The following is a 23,559-nucleotide window of genomic DNA, read 5'->3' as shown; positions in this document are numbered from 1 at the left end:
TAATAATAATAAATTTATTCAAGAGTCAATGGATTTAGCGCTAGAGCACTAATCGGGGACACTACTGAAAAAATCAACTCAATTCAAATCAAATGTTGGTTTTTGAGGAGAGGGGAAAACCGGAGTACCCGGAGAAAAACCTCTCGGAGCAGAGCAGAGAACCAACAAACTCAACCCACATATGACGCCGAGTCTGGGAATCGAACCCAGGCCACACTGGTGGGAGGCGAGCGCTCTCACCACTGCGCCATAACTGCTGAACTGGACAAATCAAAAGTTTTTTTGCTGAGATAATAATGGTCGGCTGGCGGACTTGGCGAGAATCATCCAAATTTCATGATTGGTCTAGAAAAAATGAACAAGTTACAGGAATCTGAGAAATGCAAGATAAATGAAGTTATCACGAATTGCAAGCCCCGCAACCAGCGCAACAGGAGAAAAGTCATTGTTCCCCTGCACTAAGTGAAACCTTAAAAAAATAGTAAAAAAAAATAGAAATTTCTCGAAAAAATAGGAGAAAACAGGAAGCAGATCAAAAATAGGAAAAATAGGAACTTGACGCGCTGACAATACTAAACACTCACGAAGAAGGGAACACTGTGTAACATGTCATTTTCTTTTCCCTACGCCAGAGTTTTTTGTAAGCGAGGAGGCGATTGGAAAATCTGAAGGTCTCACGGCTTCTACATATCTCTCCCGTGATAATGACCTCAATCATTTTATTTGTCGGCGTCCAATTTGTATGGACACTTCTGCTATATCATTGGTCACTTGCTTTCAATCTGTCACACACGTGCAGGACCAATTAAATTTGAGATTAGTCCACAAAATAAATACCCTGGTTCCAGAGGTTTTTTCTTGAGAATGGTTTAGCGGTTATCAACCGCGCCTCCCAACTCTGTGACCCGGGTTCAACTCTGGCCTCGGGTCGTATGTATGCTGAGTTTCAATCGATCTCAATCTGAAACCCCATTTACAGGCGCCAAAAAATCGGTACGGCACGGCACGGCACGGCACGGCACATTTTTGGTACCTTGCCCAAACCATTTCTGCACGGCACTACCCATCATTTACATGGCCAAATTTCTTGCTGGGCACGGTTCCAATTTTTAATTGCACCCCTAATTTCCGTCTGTTTTTTACCCGGAAAATGGAAAAGACCTGGTTTTTAATAGTTGTTTTTTTGGCCCTCGTCGGGCCAGCTTATTTCACGGTTCTTCAGGTTTTTCTTTGGCGAATGGAAACGTGTTTGTATCTATCTCTTCGGCTGTCATTTTTGTGACAATTACGCATGCGCCAGGAGTGGATTTATGACAAAAAGGCCTGGAACGGCACGGGAGAGCGTTTACACGAACGCCAATCTCGGCACGGTGCCTCGATTACCCGTGCCGAGCCTGAGACTACCTCCAAGAGGTAGTCTCGGCACCCCATGAATTTTGGGCACTGGTGCTACATTTCGTTTGGGACCGCTAAGTTTACACGTGGAAAATCTGGAGTGCCGCACGGCGATGTCATTGCCTCTGGTTTCACCATTAGTGAGGAGAAATCTAATTGGAATCCTCGTCTCGAGGTCTGTTTCCTTGGATACATTTTGAACTTCGAGTCTGGAATGATCTACGTTTCCGAGCGTAGAATGGATAAATTGAAGTCATCCCTTGCCAATTCAGCTTCAGCCAATTCAATTCGAATTCGTACATTAGCCTCTATTGTTGGTCAAATTATCTGCATGGGAACCGCGGTTGGGAACATTGTTCGTTTAATTAATGACAAGACATTGTTATTGTGCAATTGGAAATAGATCTTTTTGGGACCAGGGCCCGGTTGTTCGAAAGCCGATTAGCTTAATCCAGAATTAGCGTAAACTTTTGTTTCATGTTTTCAACTTTTTGGTGAAAGGTTGTTTTGCTTATTTTTGTTTTTCAAGATTGGCTTCTTCTAATGCAAAGTTTTGCCGAATATCAACGTTGAACAGCATTTATTAGTGGAGAAATAAAGTCCTTGGTTAATTTTTAATCTGGGATTAACGTTAATCGGCTTTTGAACAACCGGGCCCAGGTCGTTCCTATCTTCCCTGGGGGTTAGAGAAGAATTGTTGTTTTGGTCTTCCAATGTTAATTCTCTGAATGGTAAATTTATGTCTCCAAAATCCAGTACAGTTGGTATCGTTTATTCCGATGCTAGTGATTCAGGTTTTGGAGGTTATCTGGTGCAATGTGGAAAAGAGACTGTAGACCAAATGTCAGGAAGTTCTACTTTACGCGAAATTTTGGCAGTTAAATTTGTCCTTCTTTCTCTTGTTTCTAAATTATCAGGCTCGTCAATCAAGTGGTTTACTGATAATCAGAATGTTCCGCGCATTTTAACGTGCGGGAGCGGGAAAACCCTTTTGTAGAGTGAAGTTCTAGATATTTATCATATTTTTGTTAACAATGGGATTTCTATTGAAATGGAATGGATTCCTCGCAATCAAAATGATAAAGGTTATCTATTCATCTCTGCGTTTCGCAACCACTAACACAACTTTATTCTTTGTTTTGTTTTTGTGTTTTTTCTCTCTTTTCAGGTGATCTCGACGAGGTGCGTTTTCCGTCGTTCTGAGACATAGAGTTCTTGTCTTCTCTAGCAGATTCGTGTATTTTTATTTTTATTTTTCAGGGGCCTTTTGTTTGCTTAAGGACCATCTATGCTTGTTTGTTAAAGGACCTTCTGTGCCCTTACGTGAGGGGACCATCGGTGCCCGTACATGAAGGGACCATCTGTATGCCCGTATGTTAAGGGACCATCTGTGCTCGTATGTTAAGGGATTATCTGTGCCCGTATGTTAAGAGACCATCTGTGCCCGTATGTTAGGGGACCATCTGTACCCGAACAGGAAGGGGCCCTCTGTGCCCGTACATGAGGGGACCATCTGTGCTCGTACATGAAGGGACCATCTGTGCCCGTATGTTAAGGGACCATCTGTGCCCGTATGTTAAGGGACCTTCTGTGTCCGTTTGTTTGAGTTATTGGTTTGTTTATCAAGATAAATTTGATTTCCTGATTTTAATGATTTGATTTTCTTTAATTTTGTCTGTTGATTTATTTCTGATTGGATCATTGTTTTACGTTTGTTTTATCTTTAGATATTTTTCATTCCCCTATGTGGCAAGATTTTCACGTCCAAAGCTGGCGGTACGATTAGGACGTACCTTGGAGGTTTTAACAGCTGGAAACGCTGGGCTAAATCTAATGGTCTCAACTATTTGCCTGCTAATCCTTTCCATGTTGCCATGTACTTACTAGTAATTTTGCAAAGTGCCTCTTCTGCTTCTCCTATCAACAACGCAGTTTATAGTATAGATTGGGTCCATGGGTTAGCTGGTTTTCAGAAAGTGTCCTCTCATTGTTTGGTCCAGTCCACGATGGGTGCATCCAAACGTGTTTTAGCTAAGCCCAAGAACAGGAAAGAACCGATTACGCCTGAGATGCTCCAGCAGTTGGCAGAAAGTCTTAAAGATAAGTCTTGTGTTGCTAGTTGTAGAACTCTCGCATTTATGTTTGATTGGTTTTGCTGGTTTTCTGCGCTTCAGTGAGCTATGCAGCGTGCGTGCCTGTGACGTTAGTCTGTACTCTTCTCATTGTGCTCTGTTTCTAGAATCTTCAAAGACAGATCAGCTAAGAGAAGGAGCCTGGATAAATATTGCTAGAACAGACAAAGATAACTGTCCTGTTGCTGCTCTCGAGCGACACTTAACCGCAGCCGAAATCAAGCTGGATGAAGACTTCCCTTGTTTCATGCACTGGCTCCTCCGAGAAGTTCCGCGACGGTTCGACAGCACGGTTTATCCTACTCCAGAACTAGAGAAATTGTCAAGGAAGCTTTTATCAAGTAATGCGAGCAAATTTTGAATGCACTTATTGCGTAGAAATGTAGAGCTTGACTTTCGTAGTAAGAGAACAGGTAATCTGCAAATATAAATATCGTTATTCTCTTATTTACATTATTATACCGTTTCTTTGACACGAGAATTACAGCGAAATGAAAGCACAACTTTGTCCCGAATTTTCTATGTTAAAAACTTGTTGAGAAATCCAAAATCTAAGTTAACAGCACACACCAGGCCTACTCCTGAGTATCTGGCTAGAAATCATTTCCTCTGGCCGTGCTTCAGCCATTCGATGAGGGCCAGTCTCGTGCTTCTTAAGTTGCCTCGCTCATGTCCAAAACGAATTCTGAGTAATTCTGCCATTCCATGACAAGGAAAGATTCCCGATTCTCATTTCATAATTTTTTTCATAAGTGTCGGCCCACCCAGTCCCACCAGCAAAATAACGCATCGATTGAAGGTTTTAGCTTTCAAAACTTGCCCAGATTGTGTCAGTAGGTCCTGGAATTCCTCCACAGAAAGGCAATAGAGACGACTTCACTCGTGAACCGCCATGTTTACAACAGAGCATTTTAGGCGTACCAGTCTGCATGAAACCATCTCTCGCCTCTGTCTGAGACAAGACCAGACACGCACGTTTCTTACGTTTCGTTTATGCCTATAAAATCAACTGAAATGTCAATTGCTAGTAAAAAAAAAATTAAAAAAACCAAACAGCATGTTAATATTTTTTGGTAGGCTAGGTATCGAAGGGCCAGAGCTTTTCCAGACACCGGCGCTTGAGCGTCGTACCAAACGAGTCATCCCGGGATTTCGGCCCGTGCGATGGCTTTTGGACGCAGTTGGCCCTTTGCTGCTTTCTGCTACCGACCTTGCCTCCCGTTACGGCATTGAGGGAGAGATATGTCGGCCCCTAAACCTTATGTGACAAATCCCACGCCTACTCACAGCTCCAAACCGCCCTTGTCAATATAGCGCAAGAATTAGATGGCGTATATATTCAAGAGAAAAGGCATTTTATCTGACATATGGTAAGCACTGCAGTCACAGATTACAAAGTGTGCGCATGCGCCCTGCTAAAGGTAACATACATACAGTCATAAGCTTTTTCCGAATAACTACAGGAGCTAATATCTTCGAGACATTACATTTACAGCTAAAATACATATCATATACAGATACCTACTAAATACATAATATTTAAAGATATATTCATTAAAAAGAAAAGCCGCTGTACAAAATGCGGCTCTGGATTCTCTTTTAAAACCAGTAAACTCATAGGTACGGATAAAATCAGGTAGGGCATTCCGCAACTTAGCTGATACGTAAGAAAAAAGAGAACTAAGACTATAACTGGATGTTCCAGGTTTATTGAGGAACAGAATGTAATTTCCGCAAAGATCGTGCATAAGAAGGGGACGGGAGAGAAAAGCATACTGCATTTGACGCTAGGGACCTTAAGATCTACCACGGCGACGCTAATTTCCCTTTCGTAAACAAGCGATGCCATTTTTGACGGTCTATGCCATTCTTAGTGTCCAAGCCTTTTTATTCGGTTAGCTTTCTATACATTGTTAGGATTAGCTTCATTTTTAAAAACACTTTAAAATAGCTATTGTGAAGCTGTTGTTTCGGTAGTGTAGCCGGTGAAGTCACTGGCTCGTAAGCAATCGAGCAGAGGTCGACATTACTCGATGAACTTTTTGTATTTTTTTTTTCTAATTTTTTAAAGGTTTTTTCTTAGTTTTTTTTTAATTCTAAGTGACATACGCTGCTAATCTAGTCATAAATTAAGTATTTTTTTCCTCATTTGCTAACGACAAACTTAACAGGCAAATTGTTTTAAGTCTTGTCCAAATGGCATCGCTTGTTTACGAAAGGGAAAATTTCCACGGCAACGTCGACGTCGACTAAACACGACGAAAACGTCACCTCCAGTATAAGTCTTTCGCGATTATTCCATCTCTTTCACGTCGTACAATGTGGACGAAGTATCCTTAAAATATATCGGTACGAGCGGTTTCAGATTGAAAATAGAGAATTAAAGATTCTCTGTTGCATGCTCACGTTGTCGTCAAAACCTAAAATTTCGTAATTTCACGTCGTTTTCATGCAGAGACACGCAAAGATATGAGCTAAAATGCGTGCTGCACGTGCAGCACGATCATTTATGCTCTTTTAACCAATGATATCATCGTTTTGTGGCATTTTCGTCGACGTCGTAGATCTTAAGCTCCCTGCTACGTTTAACAACAAGCAAAAATTTTGAAAGACAACCAAAAAACAAGTTAATCCTTTTTTTTTTAATATGACGTGTACAACAAGGAAAGAAGAGAAACAGAGAAATCGGTACGCAGGCGAAGAGTAGGCGATTCTCAACGTGAAAGAGAGCGGCCGAGAGCACGTTAGCGACAAACAAAGAGATAGAGAGAGGGAGAGCAAGAAGAGACGAAATTATAGTGAAGAGCAACGCCGGGAAGAAAGAGCAAGTACGACCACGAGAAAACGGCGAAAGTCGGAGTAAGAAAGAGCACGGGAAAACAGACTAATTTATTGTGATGAGCAAAACCTCGTTTCCAGGGTGTTTCTTGGTGAGAGACCCTGGGAACGAGTTTGTGATGAGCAGAGGGCGGTTATAAAAATATTTTAGTTATAAAAATATTTGAAAACAAAAACATAAATAATAATTGAGGAGCTCTGCTATAATTATATATAAACGGTATATGTGTATGGGAGTCCATAAGTAGGAACTTGCCTCTCCCACACAACCTCTCCTTTGCGCGTACCTTTCTATTTTTAGAACGCCACGAGGAGTCAGTTTTTGCATCTGCACGCACTTGTTAGAATGGCCAATAAGAATGAAGTTATGTATTTGTCACTGTAAATCCCCACCTCGGGGAAACAGGGGGCATTAGCCACAAAACAAAACCAAACAAGGATAATGCCATACATACAGGGGACATATTTGTGGGTCTAATCCCCCACATAAAGAGGACCAAAGAACTCCTTGTCTAAACCCGCAGTATTATTTCAGAAGTGTGATTGACATTTATTTTTGAATACTTTAACGTTTGGTCAACACGAAGAACAAGAAGTTATCACCACCCATACGCGCAAGATCTCACGTCTTATCAACAATCAGATGGACCTGGACGAGCATATCTTGAACATCTCATCCTACGAACTCTCGTTTTTCCAGAAGCTTGTGCTTTGTCGGGGTTTGAATTTTGCCTTACCACAACGTGTATCTCCAATAGAGGTGAAAGCATCCTTCGAGAAGGCCTATTGGAGCCTCGAGCGCAGTCTCTCCGATGAGAAAATGAAAGAACTGGCTGCCACTACACTTCGATCTGTGGCTCTCAACTACATTGAACGGAAAGGCCCGCGTCCCCCTAAGGCACTTCTAGCAGCCATCGAAGAATTAAAGAGACGCGATGACATTGTTATCACTAAACCGGACAAAGGGTCAGGTGTAGTCGTGATGGATAAGCAGGAATATCTGCGGTTGTTGTCGCAGGCCTCTGTGAATGATACAAGCAAATTCCGTGCTGTCCCCTTAGAGAGACCAAAAAGTAAAGGGAGACCACCTAAGTATTACCATCCCCTACTAGAGAAAGAAAAACTGGTAGAGTCAACAGTGCGCAGAATTTTACCATCGGCGATTGCTGACTCCGTTCGACCTACCGGATCAAGACTGGCTCACTTATACGGGTTGCCCAAGACCCACAAGAGGCAATTAGCAATGCGTCCTATATTATCTGCTTCGGGCACTTACAACTACGCCCTTGCTAAATGGCTTGATGCTAAGCTTAAGCCCTTGTCGGTAAACGAACATACCATCACTGATATCTTTGCCTTCACAAATGAAATTCGTGGAGTTAAGATAAACCCGGGAGAAATCTTGGTATCTTATGACGTCTCATCGCTCTTCACAAATGTACCCTTAGACGAAACAATTGACATCCTGGCACGGAAAGCTTTCGAGAACAACTGGTTCAACGACACGTATGATCTAAACTTGACCAGAACTGATCTCGTTGATCTTCTGCACGTTGCTACAAAGGGGCAGCTGTTTCAGTTCGACGGGGCCCTATACGAACAGACCGATGGAGTAGCTATGGGGTCTCCCCTTGGACCCCTTTTGGCTAATGTATTTATGTGCTCTATTGAAGGGTCCCTAAAAAGTCAAGGAAAACTCCCAGAATTTTACCGCCGCTACGTAGACGACACTCTAGTCAGGATGCCGGATCTGGCAGCGGCTACACAATTTTTGGATACTCTGAACCACGCCCACAGCGCCGTGAGCTTCACTATGGAGGTAGAGAAAAATGGGATGCTCCCTTTCCTTGGGGTACAGCTTTTAAATCGCGCACCATGTGTTGAAACAAAGGTTTACGTCAAGCCGACAAACACAGGGCTACTCCTGCACTATCATAGCCATGTGGACAGCCGCTACAAGCATGGCTTGCTCGTCACAATGCTTGATCGTGCGCACCGGCTATCATCATCTTGGGCGCATTTTCAGAAGAGTGTGAACGTCTGAGAGAAGTTTTCCGTAAGCTGAGGTATCCGAATCACCTTATTGATTCCGTCATCAACTGGTTTATCACCTCGAGAGTCGCAGTGGACCAACCTAAACAGCATACCGATGACGCCATCCGGATAGTTATCCCCTATAAAGATCAGGATGCTGCAGCGTCTGTCAAACGACAACTTAGAGATCTTAGTGGCAAGGTGCAGAAGACCATTCAACCCGTGTTTACTAGCCGCAAGCTTAAACAAGATCTAAGCTTGCGTGAGCCCAAGCCTAACATCGTAACCCAGCAATGCGTTGTTTATTTATTCAAGTGTGACCTGTGCGATGCAGGTTATGTCGGGTACACAAAAGGCCACCTTCACACGCGCGTTGAGGGACACCGTCAAAAGGCGTCATCTATTTACAGGCATTATTGCAAAGATCATAACACTGCTGTTCCGAACAATTTCTTAGCACGCTTCAATGTAATCAAGAAATGCACGAACAAATTTGACTGCCTTGTTAATGAAATGCTGTGTATTCAATATCTTAAACCAGCATTGAATGTACAGTCGGATTCTCTTCGTGCTAAAGTATTCATGTAATTAGCTTGGCACTCTTTTATGCAAATTCGTTTTAACGTAGCCTTTTGACAAACCGCATTTTATCTTTATAACCTTGATAATGGCGCAAGATGCACCGAAACGTCGGTTTCTTTCACTTATATTTCTTGAGAAATATTTTATAAAAGCAATTGAGGACTTTTTTCCGCGTTTCCATAGCCTCATCTAAACACTCGGGTCTGCATAACCGTCTCGAATTCTCCCAACTCCCCCTCGTGTTTAGACGGGAAGACCTTAAACAGCAACCAAGGCTGCTGACCAGCGGTTACAATACATGTCCCCATACATAACGTACCTACCAAAACAATGGTTTGCTGGGGGTGCTCAGTCTCGTGGGCTCAGAAAACCTGGTTTTGGTCATTGTTATTTTAGGTTTTTCGTTTAGACGAGGCTATGGAAACACGGAAAACGTCCTCCATTGCTTCATTATTTCGTGAGCGCGCGTTGGATATGGGCTGACTATAACCAGTCTCATATCCAACAAGCGCGAATGGAATAATTGTTTTATTAAATTCCTTAAACTCCATAAGTTTGGAAGTACGAAATGCGATGTTGTGTAATACCTTGGTGGTCAGACAGACGCAGGCTCATCACAAAAACATTTCTTGCCTTTTCGCGTACTTCTAAACGTCGGAATGGATCCAAACTTTTCCCAAATAAAATTTTTTTGCTTTATTCAGAGAGAAATTTCCGGGCCAAAAAAATTGCTTAGCAACGCTTAGCGTAATCATTTGCCATATAAGGTCAAAGTAAGGTATACGACCTGATAACCGAGATTAAGTGAACCAATTAGAGCACGAGAAATGCATCAACCGAGAATAAGAATGGCCACTTTGGAAAATACCATAATAATCTTTGTCTGTCCCCCAAATTTTGCATAAGCATTGTTTCCTGTTTCTCTAGGGACTTACAATGGGCCCAAGAGAAAACAAAAACAATGCTCATGCAAAATTTGGGGGGACAAACAAAGAGTATTATGGTATTTTCCGAAGTGGCCTATTTAATAACTTTCAGTACACCAGTCTGTCTGTTTACAAAAGGAAACAGGTTGGCGAGGTTTTACGTTCAGGGGTGGCCAGCCAGTCCAACGGTTGAAGGCAAATAGAATAAGAGAAATATGGACTGAAAGAGTCATATTCCAGCTTCAATTGATAACTTTCGTTGCTGATATAAAAAATAATGGTAAAAAAAGACATTCCAGCATGGACTTAGAAAGAAACAAACCACCAGAAACGTAAATGCAATGTTTTATTTCTGTCCGATCAACGATATCTACGAAGTGACAATGTATTGCGCCTCTTCCAGCACGCACGGAACGAGCCACCAATAACTTTGTTGTATCTGTGGCCTTTGCGCATACCACGGTTTTTACGGCCAGCGGCGGTCAGGCCACGGAGCTCACGGTGCTTATGGACTGGCTTGCAGATCCAGTTGATTCTTGGGTCACGGCGGATAGCCTTGTGGAAGGGATCAACCATGATAATTTCATAGTATTTGTAAGTCGAATCTTCTGCAACCCAGTATGAGTTAAGTACTCGAAGGCTACCACAATAGCGACCAGCACGTTCCTGGAACAAAACAGGAAAGGAAGAACCATCTTTTGGTTTGCTTTGCTAAATTGGCACATGCATTCCTCAGTGAAACACGTGTGGCCTCGTGCTTTCACTTGTTTCTCGGTGTGTGATTACCCCGATGAAGTACGCAGTACGAGTTTTTGATATACAACACTAAATTACGCAGTGTTATATTTTCCTTCAATGAAAGGCCACTTTGCACAAATTTTAATCAAGTGGTATAATTAAATACCACTCTCACTGGAGAGGGCCATACTGCATTTGAATGAGCACCCACCCGAATGCTACTCTTGTGTTCAATATATTCGGTGATTAATAGCTAAATTAATAAATGGACTAATTGTTAATGAGTTTGGGAAGGTGTGACAGTGTCAAACCGGTACCTGTGGATTTATCATTTCGCTGACATCTGCCAGACTAACGAAGCAAGCTCTTAAACTTGTCAAAAGTATTCTAACGGAGGTATTCAACACAATCACTGAAAAGCGAACCGTTTTGAGATACACCGATTTGTGGCAACAGAATAAAACTTTGTTAATTTCTGAATTGAATGACCATCCTCTCAATTCTGTCTGTGATATAGAGTATTTTCCTTTCATGCAGACCCAGCCTACATGGACTACGTACAAAAATAATACAGAATAATGAAATGATCTTAATATTTGAAATGTGGAATTAAAATACAGGACTACCACCTGCTCAAGCCTGGATTTTTTTTTTTGCTGTGACCATCTCCAACCCCCATGGACTATGGTTGCGGTCACACTCGGAAGAAACAGTGTAACACTGATGTTGACGCTACTCAAGTGTCAACTCTCAAATGCAACCACCACCCTTTCTGGTGTTTTGAATCCCTAGGGGAACACTGAACAATAGAACTTGATGTAACACTAGTAATATAATAACTCCTGAATGCTACCACAACCTATGTCAGTGTTTCAGAAAAGAAGGGGGAAAGGAAAGTCTCAGGTCAACAAATAGAAAATGTATGATGCTTTGGTGGAAGCTGCGAAAATTTGACCCACTGGAGTTCCTTGTTGACACCATGACTAAAAACTGTTACTTTTAACACTACTATAATTTCATCAAAGAATAATTAATTTTTGCTGCTCTGGAAGCATAACGTGAACAAAAAAAAAACAATAAAAAAACGGCCCAGGGCAATCTGTATGTACATGCAACCCACTGACCCCCCCATCTAACGCCAGACGATTTTACTTGTCAATGGGTTAACAACCTCTGCCTCCAGTCAGTTCAGTTCAGAAGTCAATGAGTCAATTAAACAAATGAATTTTGACATCATAAACGTTACAGCACGCTAAAATGGTCATGTGATTTATGATCATGTGGACTGATACTTTGAGCAAACACTGAACTGATGAAGAAGTTGTCTTAGGATCATATTACTGCAGGTATCATAATATTATTACAGTCTGTTTTCCACCGCTTTTCATGAATCATATACATGTAACAGTGGAAACTGAATTGGTGTGCTGTTCTCTAAATTGTGGCTAAAAGCTACCCAAAATTAGGGAGGGGGGGGGGGGGGTCCTTTTTAACTAAAAGTCTGTTGCCAAGAATGAAATTTTGCCAGCAGTGTTCTTGAGCAAAAGTGCAGACTGCCAACCGGCCTCCAAAATGGTAGGAACCCCATGCATGAAAAGTTTAACTCTCTGAAAAGCTGATAAAAAGACTGGAATTTATCTAGGATCCTTTGGTTATGTTCTTGTTTGGGACATATAGATTTAAACGCGATGGCTGGACGAAGATGTAAACTGTCAGACGATGTGTACAATGACTGTTCAAGAAACTTGCAAAAACAAAAATCCTACACAAAGCACACAGACAGAATTTTTTTCTTGAGGAAAAATTGGGCGATAAAGCCACCATAGAAGAAATTACTGCTTTCTTCAAAAGCCTGAATTAGCAGTTAGGGGCCTTACCAGTTCCAGTTGGACAGGGAGAAATTCAACCCAACACATTGTCACATACAGTTGAAGTCAACTTCAAAACATTAGGGAGCTTAAGATCTATGACGACGACGACGTCGACGAAAACGCCACAAAACAATGATATCATTGGTTAAAAGAGCATAAATAATCGTGCTGCACGTGCAGCACGGATTTTAGCTCATATTTTTGCGGTTCTCTGCATGACGACGACGTGAAATCACTAAATTTTAGGTTTTGACGACAACGTTAGCATGCAACAGAGAATCTTTCATTCTCTATTTTCAGTCTCAAACCGCTCGTACCAATGTATTTTTTGGATACTTTGCCCACAATGTACGAAGTGAACGAGATGGAATAATCGCGAAAGACTTTTACCAGAGCGAAGTTCTATTTTGAGGTGACGTTTTCGTCGACGTCGCCGTCGTAGATCTTAAGGTTCCTATTTTAAGAAGATGACAACATGACTTTAAGCAACTACCATCATGGTGCAAGGGGTCGAGTCAGAGTTTGTGTTTACTAGTATCAAGGTTTTCTAGATACAATAATGCAAAAAATGCCACGGACCTTGCAAGTTACAGGTCAAGAAAAGACGAAATCATTGCATTTGAACTGACATGCAAGAATGCGCATGCATGACTAGCGCCAGTCCTAATCCTAATCCGAGTAAAAGTGTGTGTTTGAAAATAGCCTACTAGTTAGAGGACAATGGTAACAACTATATTATTTTCAGACGATGGGAAAGAAAAAAATCCCCCGCATCATCCTACAAATCGAATAATCGTTTTTCAAAGTAGATCAAAGACAATAATTATTGCTTAAAATCTGAGATCACAGCCCTTAAAAAATAACATTCAAATTTTCAACAAATCTGTAAATTCTAACAAAGTTCTATGTTTGATCATGTGAATTTTATTCGTTCAAAATGTATCCTGCATAAGTTTTAAGGTTTTTTCTGTTGTGGTCACACAACTACACCAAATATGGTCGACATCCATTACCCCTTTGACGTCCAAACCGGCCCAAACGGGCCAGACTTAGTATTTTACTCTGTCTAACGCCCTGGACGATTTTACTCGTCAGTGGGGAACCCCTGGGAGTCATGGGTTAACCGAGAGTGTTCACTCGTAAGCCGCATATGGCCAAGCGGGTTGTCTTAATTTTGCTGCTCTAGAATCTGATAAATAGCAGTTTTGGCCAGTGGAAGTTTACATGGCAACAGGGCCTGTAGTTGAGATTGTCTCCCACCCCTGCTTTACATGGTATCAGAAGTTCATAACCTTGAAGGGTTTAACTTTGGTTCAGTTTTTAGACTTTAAAAATTTCTTTGTTTCGATGTAACATAGCTCGTGCATTTTCTGGCACGTACAGCTTCGACCTTATTTTTCTCCATATTGGGCAAAAATTGGTGTCCTGAAACCCTCAGCTACATTCCAAGGAAAAGAGATGCAAGTTACACCCTTCAAGGTTGTGTGCTTCCGATGGTATTCATCACAAACACAATGCCAACAGCAGGGGAATAAAATCTTACACAAATGCATACCTCAGCAACAGATCTCAAGCTCCTCTGAAACTTCAGTTGGTTGACTCCTTGGTTTGTAGGTTTACCATATGTGGCACCCTTAGGCACTGGACGCTTGCGACCACCACGACGCAAACGAACACGGTAAATAACATATCCTTGCTTGGCCTTGTAACCAAGTCGGCGTGCTTTGTCAACACGTGTGGGACGGGATGCTCTATGGATGGCATTTAGTTGACGGAATTGCCAACACCGTATACGCAATAGGAACCGCAGAAGGTCCGATTGTTTCTTTTTGTAAAGCTCCTCAAGGTACTTATATGCTCCCATTTCTTCAGTTGTAAGTCAGCTTAAATACAGAGAATATCAAATTTTAGTTTAAAACTTTCACCATACACTCTGTTGTCCAACAACTTGCTACAAACACCTCACCGTATACATCCTGCTTTGAGAAGGCTTTGATTTATGAAAATTATTGGCCTTACTGTTAAGTTTCATTTACTGATCGGGGGAATATGAAAAGTTGCAGACATACACATTCTGATATTAAGCTTACAAGTGACCACAAGTGAAATTTCTGAAGGGAGAAACGAAGAAGGAGAATTGTTGAGTCAAATTATGCGCATTTTGTTTTTTCTTCGTTTAACGTTGAGGAAAAACTGCCAAAGGAGGTAGCCGCCTTAGGAATAACTTTCACGACGACAAGAAATCGAATCTCCTTTGAGTGTTGTAAATACGACGTTGCCCTTTGGACGTACGACAGGACCTCTGATGAGACTTACACAGGGACGATTTGAAAGAACGAGAATTGCCACAAAAACGAATAGAATTTCCTTCAAAGGAGATAGATACAAGCAACAATCCTCAAAATAATGTTTTCACTCCACATAAATGCAAGACCAGGATTTCGAAGCCAGGATTGATAAAGATTTTAAAGATATGTATTTCCCTTACCTCTGAGTCGATGAGAGAGGAGCAAGAGAGACAGAACCTCAATCTAGCCTCGTTTTGAATTGAATGACGCATGCGTAATACAGGCATGGTTTTCAGTTTTGTTGGGCTTTTCAGAGAGAGAATCTTCGTCGTATCTCTGGTTTTCTACCAGTGAGAAGAGCCTATTTTCCTCGCAAATGAGCCAGGCAGATAAAGGAGAAGAAGGGAATAGAGAGGAGTGGATGACTAAGTTAACAGATATGCGTTTTCAGAGGGCAGACATGAACCGTTTGATAATGGATTACCTCGTCACTGAAGGCTTCAAGGAGGCTGCTGAAAAATTCAAAATTGAATCCGGAACGCAACCATCGGCTCCCCTCGATAGCCTGGATGAAAGGATCAAAATAAGGGCAGCAGTTCAACGTGGGGACATGGAGGAGGCTATCGCACTGACAAACAAGCTAAACCCAGAAATACTGGATTGTAAACCCCATCTTTACTTCCATTTGCAACAACAACGCCTCATCGAATTAATTCGCGACAAAGAAATTGAATCCGCTGTTGACTTTGCCCAGAACCAGCTTGCTGAGCAGGGAAATGAATTCCCCGAGTTTTTAGAGGAGCTAGAGCGTACGATGGCTCTCCTGGCCTTCGATAACCCGCAGGACTCTCCTTTTGGCGAACTGCTTTGCCCTTCTCAAAGACAAAAAGTTGCCAGTGAATTGAATGCTGCCATTCTGGAGGCGGAAAACAGGGAAACTTCGCCCAAGCTGTCGAACCTTCTCAAGCTGTTGCTGTGGGCACAGACCGAGCTGGACACAAAGAAAGTCAAGTTTCCGAAAATGGTCGAAGTGGCCACTGGGACTTTTGTTTAAATTTAATTAATAAATATTGTTACTCTTTTCCCCTGAGCTTGTGTATCTGGCGTAGATCGTCATGTTTTGTTCCCATGTACCTTTGGCTTTTTACTGATATTTTTAACCAAACTTTTACAAAGAGACTTGCAACTAGGTAGTTCTGGGGTTTCTGTTCTAACATCCTTGTCCTTAAAGGCTGATTCCTTTAAGTATGCATCAACAATAAACACCTCTGGCCACATGCAAGCCATTTGTCCCTGTCTGCAACCACTACATTTTTCAAGAATCTAAGACTGTGAAGAGCTCAGAGCAAAAGTCCATTACTCACAGCCTTCCTGATTTGTCCCTGGTTTCCCCTCAGTGCTGACCAGAAGAATCATGGCTGCACACAACTAAAATGCCATTTTGTGAAAGTAGTCCATTAAGCACAGCTAGAAGCTTGCGTGAGTTTCAGCATCTAGTATTCTGCAGGGTTGCAGACAATTAGTGGTCCTCAGGTCGAAAGACCCAGTAAAGCTGGATACCTGGCTCACATTGTAGATTAATCCGGTGGGCAACTTTGTAAAATGTATCAAGACCAACTGGGACATTTTCCTTGTCAGTCTGCCTTTGCAACATACCTGATAGGCTGTGATCATGGCAACTGGTACAAAGGAAAGCAAAATGCTCAATGCTCCATTGATGCTAAAGATTATTACGTTAACATTTCTTGAAGCTTTTTTTGAGGCATTACATGCTAGCTGTTTTTCTTGTCATCATGGATTATTTGATAAAGCTTAAAGGCCCACCTTCACCCAAAAGTCATTGCAGTCATTTGTTTTTGTTTTCAAATGACGACTTGTCCAAATACGTGATGTGATTGGCTACAGGCACTCAGGCAAATCATGCGGGAAACAACATGTCAGATATTTAGGTAATTTCGTGTTGCACGAAATTCAGTCACGGTGTGCAATAATGTTTGGGCGAATGTGGGCCTTTAAAGCCGAAAATTTGCCTTATGTTTTTTTGAAAATGTTGTTGCCACTACTTGACTTGCAAAATGGCATAATAATTTGCATCATTTAGTTTTGGGACAATGTAAAATGAAAGAACCAGAAAAAAGCCAGCATGGCTTCTCTTATGTTGTCCTATTCACTTCTTCAAACACACCGTCGCTTTTTCCCCTCCAGATAGAGCCAATAATAATATTATTATCATTGGAAACCCCCTGAGTAACACAAAGGTACCTGGCCTGATACATTTTTGAAGCATTATTTAATACTGAATCTTCCTAGCCATTTGTTTGGCTATAATTGCCTACAGTATTGTAATGTACTGTGGTACTGTATTATCCATGTTTGAAGCAGAAGTGGCCAGTGGTTAAAAGGGAAGCATATATTTGAGTAAGGATTAAACTGCCCATACCAAAACATTGTGTTCTTGATGGCCATACTCTGTGGGGATGAGCTTGGAAGGTAAGGGAATGCCAACCTTGTTTCCAGGGTCCCTCTTTGGGGGCAGAAAAGAGAGACCCTGGGAAGAAGGTTGAGGGAATGCTCTAAGAAACTCCATTTCCAGAGATATCAACTCCTGGAGATCTAATATGGAGATTTTTTTTGCATCAACCCACAAAATGCACAAAGCAAGATCATATAAATTATATGGGTTATTAAACAAGCGCGAGGTCAAGATGGCTGGATATTGGCCAAGCTCTTTTTCTTGCGTGTTTATGGACTAAGACGAAGTCAAGGCCATAACACGCAGAAAAAGAACAAGGCCAATATCCAGCCACCTTGACTGAGCAAGCTTGGTCAATACAGGATTTATCATATGGGATAAAACACCAAAAAAAATTAATGATCTTTGATCTTGTGGGATCAAGCGAGAAATCCCCGGCGGGCAGTATAGCTCCATCTTGCCTGCTCAGGTGGCCAATCACAGTGCAGGATTTGATTCATCTTGCCTGGTCAAGGAGCTAGTCATATAATACGATTTTTTATTACCAGTAATTGTACTCTATACTAAACTCAATTGCTGTGTTTCCATAGCAACTTCCACATTGACCTCTCTAACCTCTTTTGCACTCTATAACTTATTTATGCATTCATCATTGACCACTCAGAAATGTGATATTCTGTTGAGTATATAATATGAGTATATTATGTTTTGAGATGACATTCTTGGTGTAGTTCCCATAGTCATTGCTAAAGATCCCTAGATGATGATAAAAAAATAAAATTAATAATAATAATAATAATAATAATAATAATAATAATAATAATAAGGAAGGCTCCTGATGAGGGATCCTACTGAGAGATATATCACACATGAACCCAAGTGATCGCTACCTCAGGTGAAAGAGGAGGGAGCCCAAAACACAACGACATTCCACACTTGGATGTCTTCCTGATTGACATTCAGAGATGCTGGTTTTAAGAAAGATTACTGACAGCTATGGAAATGGTCAATATTATTTGAAATGGTTTATCCCTCAGGTAAACAACAGAAAGTGGTTTGCTTCCTGATTTGAAATATTTTCTTCCCTCTGCAAAGCAGTTTTTGACGTCACAGGAGGAGCAGACTCAGACTCTCATTTTGGGTGTCATTGGTCACAGGACTAAAATGACAATGGTCAGTACTGTAAAGAAGAATGCTCCCCCGTAGATGACTTCCCAAAATAGATTATAATCAATAAATGCTTGGATAATTTGCAATTTCCTCTGGAGTGAACTCTGTGAGCCTTTTAGGAAGAGGTGCTGGAGCTTCCAACTTTGTAAAAATGTTCTCTGCATAAGGATGTTCATTGCTCTCAAACAAATACAGTCTTTTCATCCAGATGGGCCTGAGGTTGTTTTTTGGTAACATTCCATAAACTGCACGCCATAAGATTCTGGTACTATCTGTCTTATGTAGGTTCCTTGCAATTACTTCTTTCAGACCCCCAGGGTAACCCGTGTGATGACGATATATCTTCTTGTTCCATTTGGCACCCGTGAGAGAGATATGCTTGGTATTTGTTACAACCACAAAGTCACCCAAGTCAAGAGAATGATGATAGATAGGTTTAGTCTTCCCCTGCAGAATTTGCCCTATGAAACAAGCCAGCCGTCCACAAACTTGGTCTCTTGCATCTATGAGGTACCAGAGACGAGCATGGGTTGTAAAACTTTGGTTTGCGCGATTTACGAACGACATTTTGCACGTTATGCCACCACGGGGACTATCTTCTCTTGCACAATCTCATTCCCAGAGCCGCGATCCTTTAGGCCAGCGATACGCGGCGCTGGACAAAAGGATCGCGGCTCTGAGGATTAAAACGATTGACACACCACGCATACGCAATATTTACTACGTTATTTAAGCTTCACGTAAAATGTCTTTCAAATAACCGCTGACCATTGACCTTTAATCACGTAATAAAGCACAAGGATCGAAAGAAAATTAAATTTCTCAAGGAAAGGAACAAAATCGACATGGATCACAGTAAGAGAAGTCCAGTTTGGCTTTAGTTACGATTTCATTGCAATCATCGTAATTTTATTTGTTGTGTAGTGCACGAAAGCCACACCATGGGTTCGCCTTCTTCGAATTCCCCTGGCTATTTACCGCAGTATCTTCTTGGCGGAAATTCGCCGGCTGTAGCGGTAAGATCGATTTCTTTTGGTGACTATTTTTGCAGCCAATTTCGCGCTTCTTTGACAGTCCTTAAAAAAGTTGGGGATCGAGAGAAGGGATCAATCTCGATTCTTTACGTACGCGTACATACATGTACAAAACTAATTTTTGACGCTTTTTGGAATTTCGCGCCATAATATTAGCGTGTTCAAGTTTCTGAATGATATATATGAAATCAGTTGGTTTTTAAACCACATACTAACAACTGCTTGCAATCTGGCTTTGGATAACCGTGTAGGGATCTTTATTAGTCTGTTAAAAAAATTACCTTTAAATTTGTTACTAACCTTTTATGATGTCAATCAATTCCTTGGTGCATTGGGTATACAGTAGGTGAATTATTGTGCAGTATTACCTCTTGAATCTTTCATTTCCTTTGCGTAAAAGCGAAGTCCAGTTGTATGAAATCAGGCATTGAGGACAAATAATTTTGTCTTCAGCCCCTACCAAGAGGAAGACCTGTTGGTTCATCATTGGGATCATACAAGGGAAGCCCTGGCCGAACAGGACCACTGTCCTCACCGAGGAGCTACCCTTACCATGTTAACTCACCACTCAGACCACAGGGATTGATAGCTAAAGCCGACAAAACAGTGCCAAGGTCAGTAGGAGATTGTTGAGGGTCTCCCATGAGGATTTGGGGAACAAGGGAACGTGGCTGATTTGAGTTGGGCAACAGGGGAACAAAGGAAAAATATCTTAGGCAACAAGGGAGCATAAACCATTTTAAGGATAAAAAAGCTGTGAAAAAACCAATTCACTTCGTAAAAGTGCAACAAAATTACAAGTAAACTGTCCTTTGCTGTAATACAGAAAAGAAATGATGCAAGTGTGAAGAGAAGGTTCATCAATGATCATTTTGCTGATTGTACAGTAACTACTCAACGGACTTGCTATTGTTCATGTTTACATTTTTGCATACAGTACTACTTTTTTTTTTCTTGAAGTGGCTCCAATGCAGGAAAAAGTCAGAATCAAACTGGAATATCTTTTCTCAGGACTAGGATTGGAGAATAATATATCAGTTACTTTTGGAACTCACTGTCCCCCTCTTAAGCATTCTTTGTATTTTTTACTGGACCTTGTGTCATTTAAACCTAACAAAACATTCTGGACACATGCAACATTTTAGATTGTCGTCTGTTGGTTGTACTCCTAAGGACTCCATTGGTGCGCCCCCCGTTGAGGGACTTTATGATGCCAGAAGCTTGGAGCCTATCAGTAATTCTCCATTTGCCAGAGAGCAGGTCAAAGTCAGAGATTCCTCTTCATTCATGATTAAACTAAAGCCTCTTGCCAAACATACTTTTATCAAATTTAACAAAAAATAGTTTTATATTTAAGGGAGAAGTTGTACAGTGAGACAACTCATGTTCCACCAGTGTGACTGGGGCCACCATCTTGAATAAGTTTTAATTGTTATTGTGATGTGCTATGGTTTCACTATAAATCTGAAACAAAGAGCTTTTGTGTTATGACAATAGTGCAACTGCAACATTATTATTCAAGGTGGCAGGGGCCAGACAATGTGAAAACAAAAAGGAGCAATTCTGAAATTTAATTATTTCAGAGACACAAGCACTTGCTTTGATGAATTTTCAGACAAGTTTGATTATAAGTGTTACTTTCTGTGGTATAAAAGTTTTTTGTGTTTGGGTTGACAAGGCTGCTGCCTAACGGTCGCCCGGTCGCCTGGGGTGCCTTACTTGCGAGCGCAGGCAACCAAATTTTTGAACAAGTAGCCTGAGCAGGCACCTGGCTTATCACAAGGTGATTCATCCTCACTTTTAATTAATTAATTCTGGGCTCTTGAAAAAATGACTTAGGCTACTAACTTTCAACGTTGGAAGCCTGAGGGGCTCGAGGAAAAATTTGCTTAGACAGCAGCCTTGGTTGAGGTTACATGTACCTTTAAACACTTAGTTGGTTTGTTGAGTCCAAAGACTCTAGACTTGCTGTCATAGGTTAGTTATTGTCATGTATATAATGATTATGTTCTCAGCTTGTCTAGTGAAAGATTAACGCTGCATTTCATGCCGGCATGACAATACTGGGGGTGGGGGGTAGGGGGTGAGGGTAGGGGGTAGGGGGTAGGGGTAGGGGTAGGAGTGCCATAGATAAAAATACCCAAACCTTTACAAAAATGCTAACCTTAGGCATAGTCATTATCTAAAGCATAGTGTGTAGGCCTAAGGTTAGCATTTTTGTAAAGGTTTGGGTTGTTTCAGCTATAGTACCCTTCACTCCCTACCCCTCACCCTTCACCCATACTCCTCACCACTACCCCCCTGCCCCCCTGCCCCTTACCGCCATCCCTGGAATAGTCATGTCATTTCATGCTGATGAGACTTGCAGTACTGTCCTATTATTTTTCTGTTGGACTTAAAATAAGAACAGATCAGAGTTTATCTTGAAGATGGACACAAACATCTGACTAACTATTTTTAATTCAAAGTGTGCATGTGTCACCAGTGATGGGGGAATATGCAGGAATTATAACCTCTGAGCCCTCTTGTCAAAATACATTAATTAATACTGTAGACTCTTTCTTCTGATCAAATTGAAGGGAGTAAGGATGGCCTCGTGGTAATGCTCGTGCCTCCCACCTCTGCAGACCCGGGATCACATCCCAAGTTTGTATGTGGGCTGAGTTTCAGTCAATCTCAATCTTACTCTGAGGGTTTTTCTCTGGGCACTCAGGTTTTCCTCCCTCAGCAAAATCAACTCCCTGCCTATTCGATCTGGCTGTGGTGCTGTGCTCTGAGGTCATACCTTGGTCGTGTTCAGGGGCCAAGCACCTAGCCGGCTGCACAGCTCCTTCAGTCCGACCCAGTTGAGTTGCGCCCTTAGCAGTTCAGTCTCCGACTGCGAGTAAGGGCAATTAGAAGGTCAATGACATATTTTGAATTGTTCAGGTGCTGTACTAAGAGACCAACTGTAACCCATGCCAACTATTTTCAATGGTCAGACTGTCTTGCATACTGACTGCAATGGTTGCATATAAAAGAGATTGTGTGAACCTTGTTAATGTTTTATTGACTGTTAAAATAACTATTTTTCTTACAGCCAATGGATGTGACAATGGCCACAGTGGTTGACACCTCTGTCAGGAAAAGTGCTGGTTGCTCTACCCCTGGCAGTAATGTTACATTTCATGGAACAGAATCACATTCCTACAGTCCTCAACGTGGAAGTTCATTTTCCTCACCTACACAAATAGACCCATTTTACACCCAGGGGCAAGTCAGTGTATTGTTATCAATATGACTTAGTATTGTCTCAGATCAGGACTTCTAATATTGTAATCAATTACTTCTACTCGTGTTTTAAATCATCTTTAAGGGACATATAAATGGCATTTGATACAACAGTCATTTTTCCACCAGAATTCCTTAGAAGCAAGCTGCTTCAAGTAGAAAAATTCTGCTGTCCTCTGTTTTTGATTTCTTGACACTGATGCCATGACTTGGAATAAGGTTTTGTTAAAATGCACATAAACTTAAAGGGGCTAGGTCATGCAATTTTAGGCAATTTCAGCACTAAGCGAATGGTCATAGAATTAACGAAAATATCAAAATAACTGTTCAAAACTATAGAAGAACTCTAAAAAAACGCCGGGAAGCCAAGAAGGGACATGGATGGACAAAACTGGAGAGGATTGTAATGGATTGAATTTGGGTAAATTTGAAAAATATCGGCCCACCTTTTTCAAATTTATATCAGTTTATATCAAAATGTCATTTACACAGCTGGAAAATCATTCTCAGTAGTTATGTGGCCTTGATTTTGCAAATGAAAGACTCTTGCTCTGCCAATTTGACGTTTAGAGCTCATAATTAACAAAATTGAACAAAATTACCTAAAATAGCGTGACCTAGCCCCTTTAAATATCTTTCACCATTGTCACCCAGTTTTACTGTGACGAGCAAGCCACATAAACTTGGCAGAACGTAAAAAAAACCAGCTGACCTTGATGAGCTCTAAACTTGAACCTGTGATATAGTCACATGATACTGGTCAGCAGATACCTTGTTTTGAAAGGTGTCAATTGACCATAACATGGAT

The 23,559-nt window shown here is 41.4% G+C and overlaps 4 protein-coding genes and 1 pseudogene across 4 annotated transcripts in view; 3 read left to right on the top strand and 2 right to left on the bottom strand.

Moving 5' to 3' along the window:
* The first annotated feature begins 6,960 nt into the window (after positions 1-6,960).
* On the top strand, positions 6,961-9,012 carry LOC137979642 (uncharacterized; annotated as a pseudogene).
* Positions 9,013-10,236: 1,224 nt separating this feature from the next.
* On the bottom strand, positions 10,237-15,132 carry LOC138002989 (large ribosomal subunit protein eL15-like). Its single transcript, XM_068848943.1, has 3 exons — positions 15,005-15,132; positions 14,072-14,399; positions 10,237-10,573 (listed from the first exon to the last, which is right to left on the bottom strand). Exons 2-3 carry the CDS (start codon positions 14,378-14,380, stop codon positions 10,268-10,270), a joined length of 615 nt encoding a protein of 204 aa, XP_068705044.1. The 5' UTR covers positions 14,381-14,399; positions 15,005-15,132; the 3' UTR covers positions 10,237-10,267.
* Positions 15,077-17,249, top strand: LOC138002979 (glucose-induced degradation protein 8 homolog). The gene has a single exon (XM_068848936.1). The coding sequence runs from the start codon at positions 15,181-15,183 to the stop codon at positions 15,856-15,858; it is 678 nt and encodes a 225-aa protein (XP_068705037.1). The 5' UTR covers positions 15,077-15,180; the 3' UTR covers positions 15,859-17,249.
* A 548-nt stretch (positions 17,250-17,797) lies between these two features.
* On the bottom strand, positions 17,798-19,078 carry LOC138003000 (large ribosomal subunit protein uL13m-like). The gene has a single exon (XM_068848949.1). The coding sequence runs from the start codon at positions 19,012-19,014 to the stop codon at positions 18,508-18,510; it is 507 nt and encodes a 168-aa protein (XP_068705050.1). The 5' UTR covers positions 19,015-19,078; the 3' UTR covers positions 17,798-18,507.
* A 103-nt stretch (positions 19,079-19,181) lies between these two features.
* Positions 19,182-23,559, top strand: part of LOC138002968 (nucleoporin NUP35-like) — a 9,400-nt gene continuing 5,022 nt past the window's right edge. Inside the window, exons 1-5 of the mRNA XM_068848930.1 lie at positions 19,182-19,302; positions 19,372-19,463; positions 19,935-20,095; positions 20,627-20,741; positions 22,561-22,733. Of these exons, the coding sequence (XP_068705031.1) occupies positions 19,293-19,302; positions 19,372-19,463; positions 19,935-20,095; positions 20,627-20,741; positions 22,561-22,733 (551 nt within the window). The 5' untranslated portion in view covers positions 19,182-19,292. The remainder of the gene's footprint in view (positions 19,303-19,371; positions 19,464-19,934; positions 20,096-20,626; positions 20,742-22,560; positions 22,734-23,559) is intronic.

The sequence above is a fragment of the Montipora foliosa genome, chromosome 1 (genome assembly GCF_036669935.1).
Source record: "Montipora foliosa isolate CH-2021 chromosome 1, ASM3666993v2, whole genome shotgun sequence".
Taxonomy (NCBI): domain Eukaryota; kingdom Metazoa; phylum Cnidaria; class Anthozoa; order Scleractinia; family Acroporidae; genus Montipora; species Montipora foliosa.
This window is presented reverse-complemented; position numbering and strand designations above follow the sequence as displayed.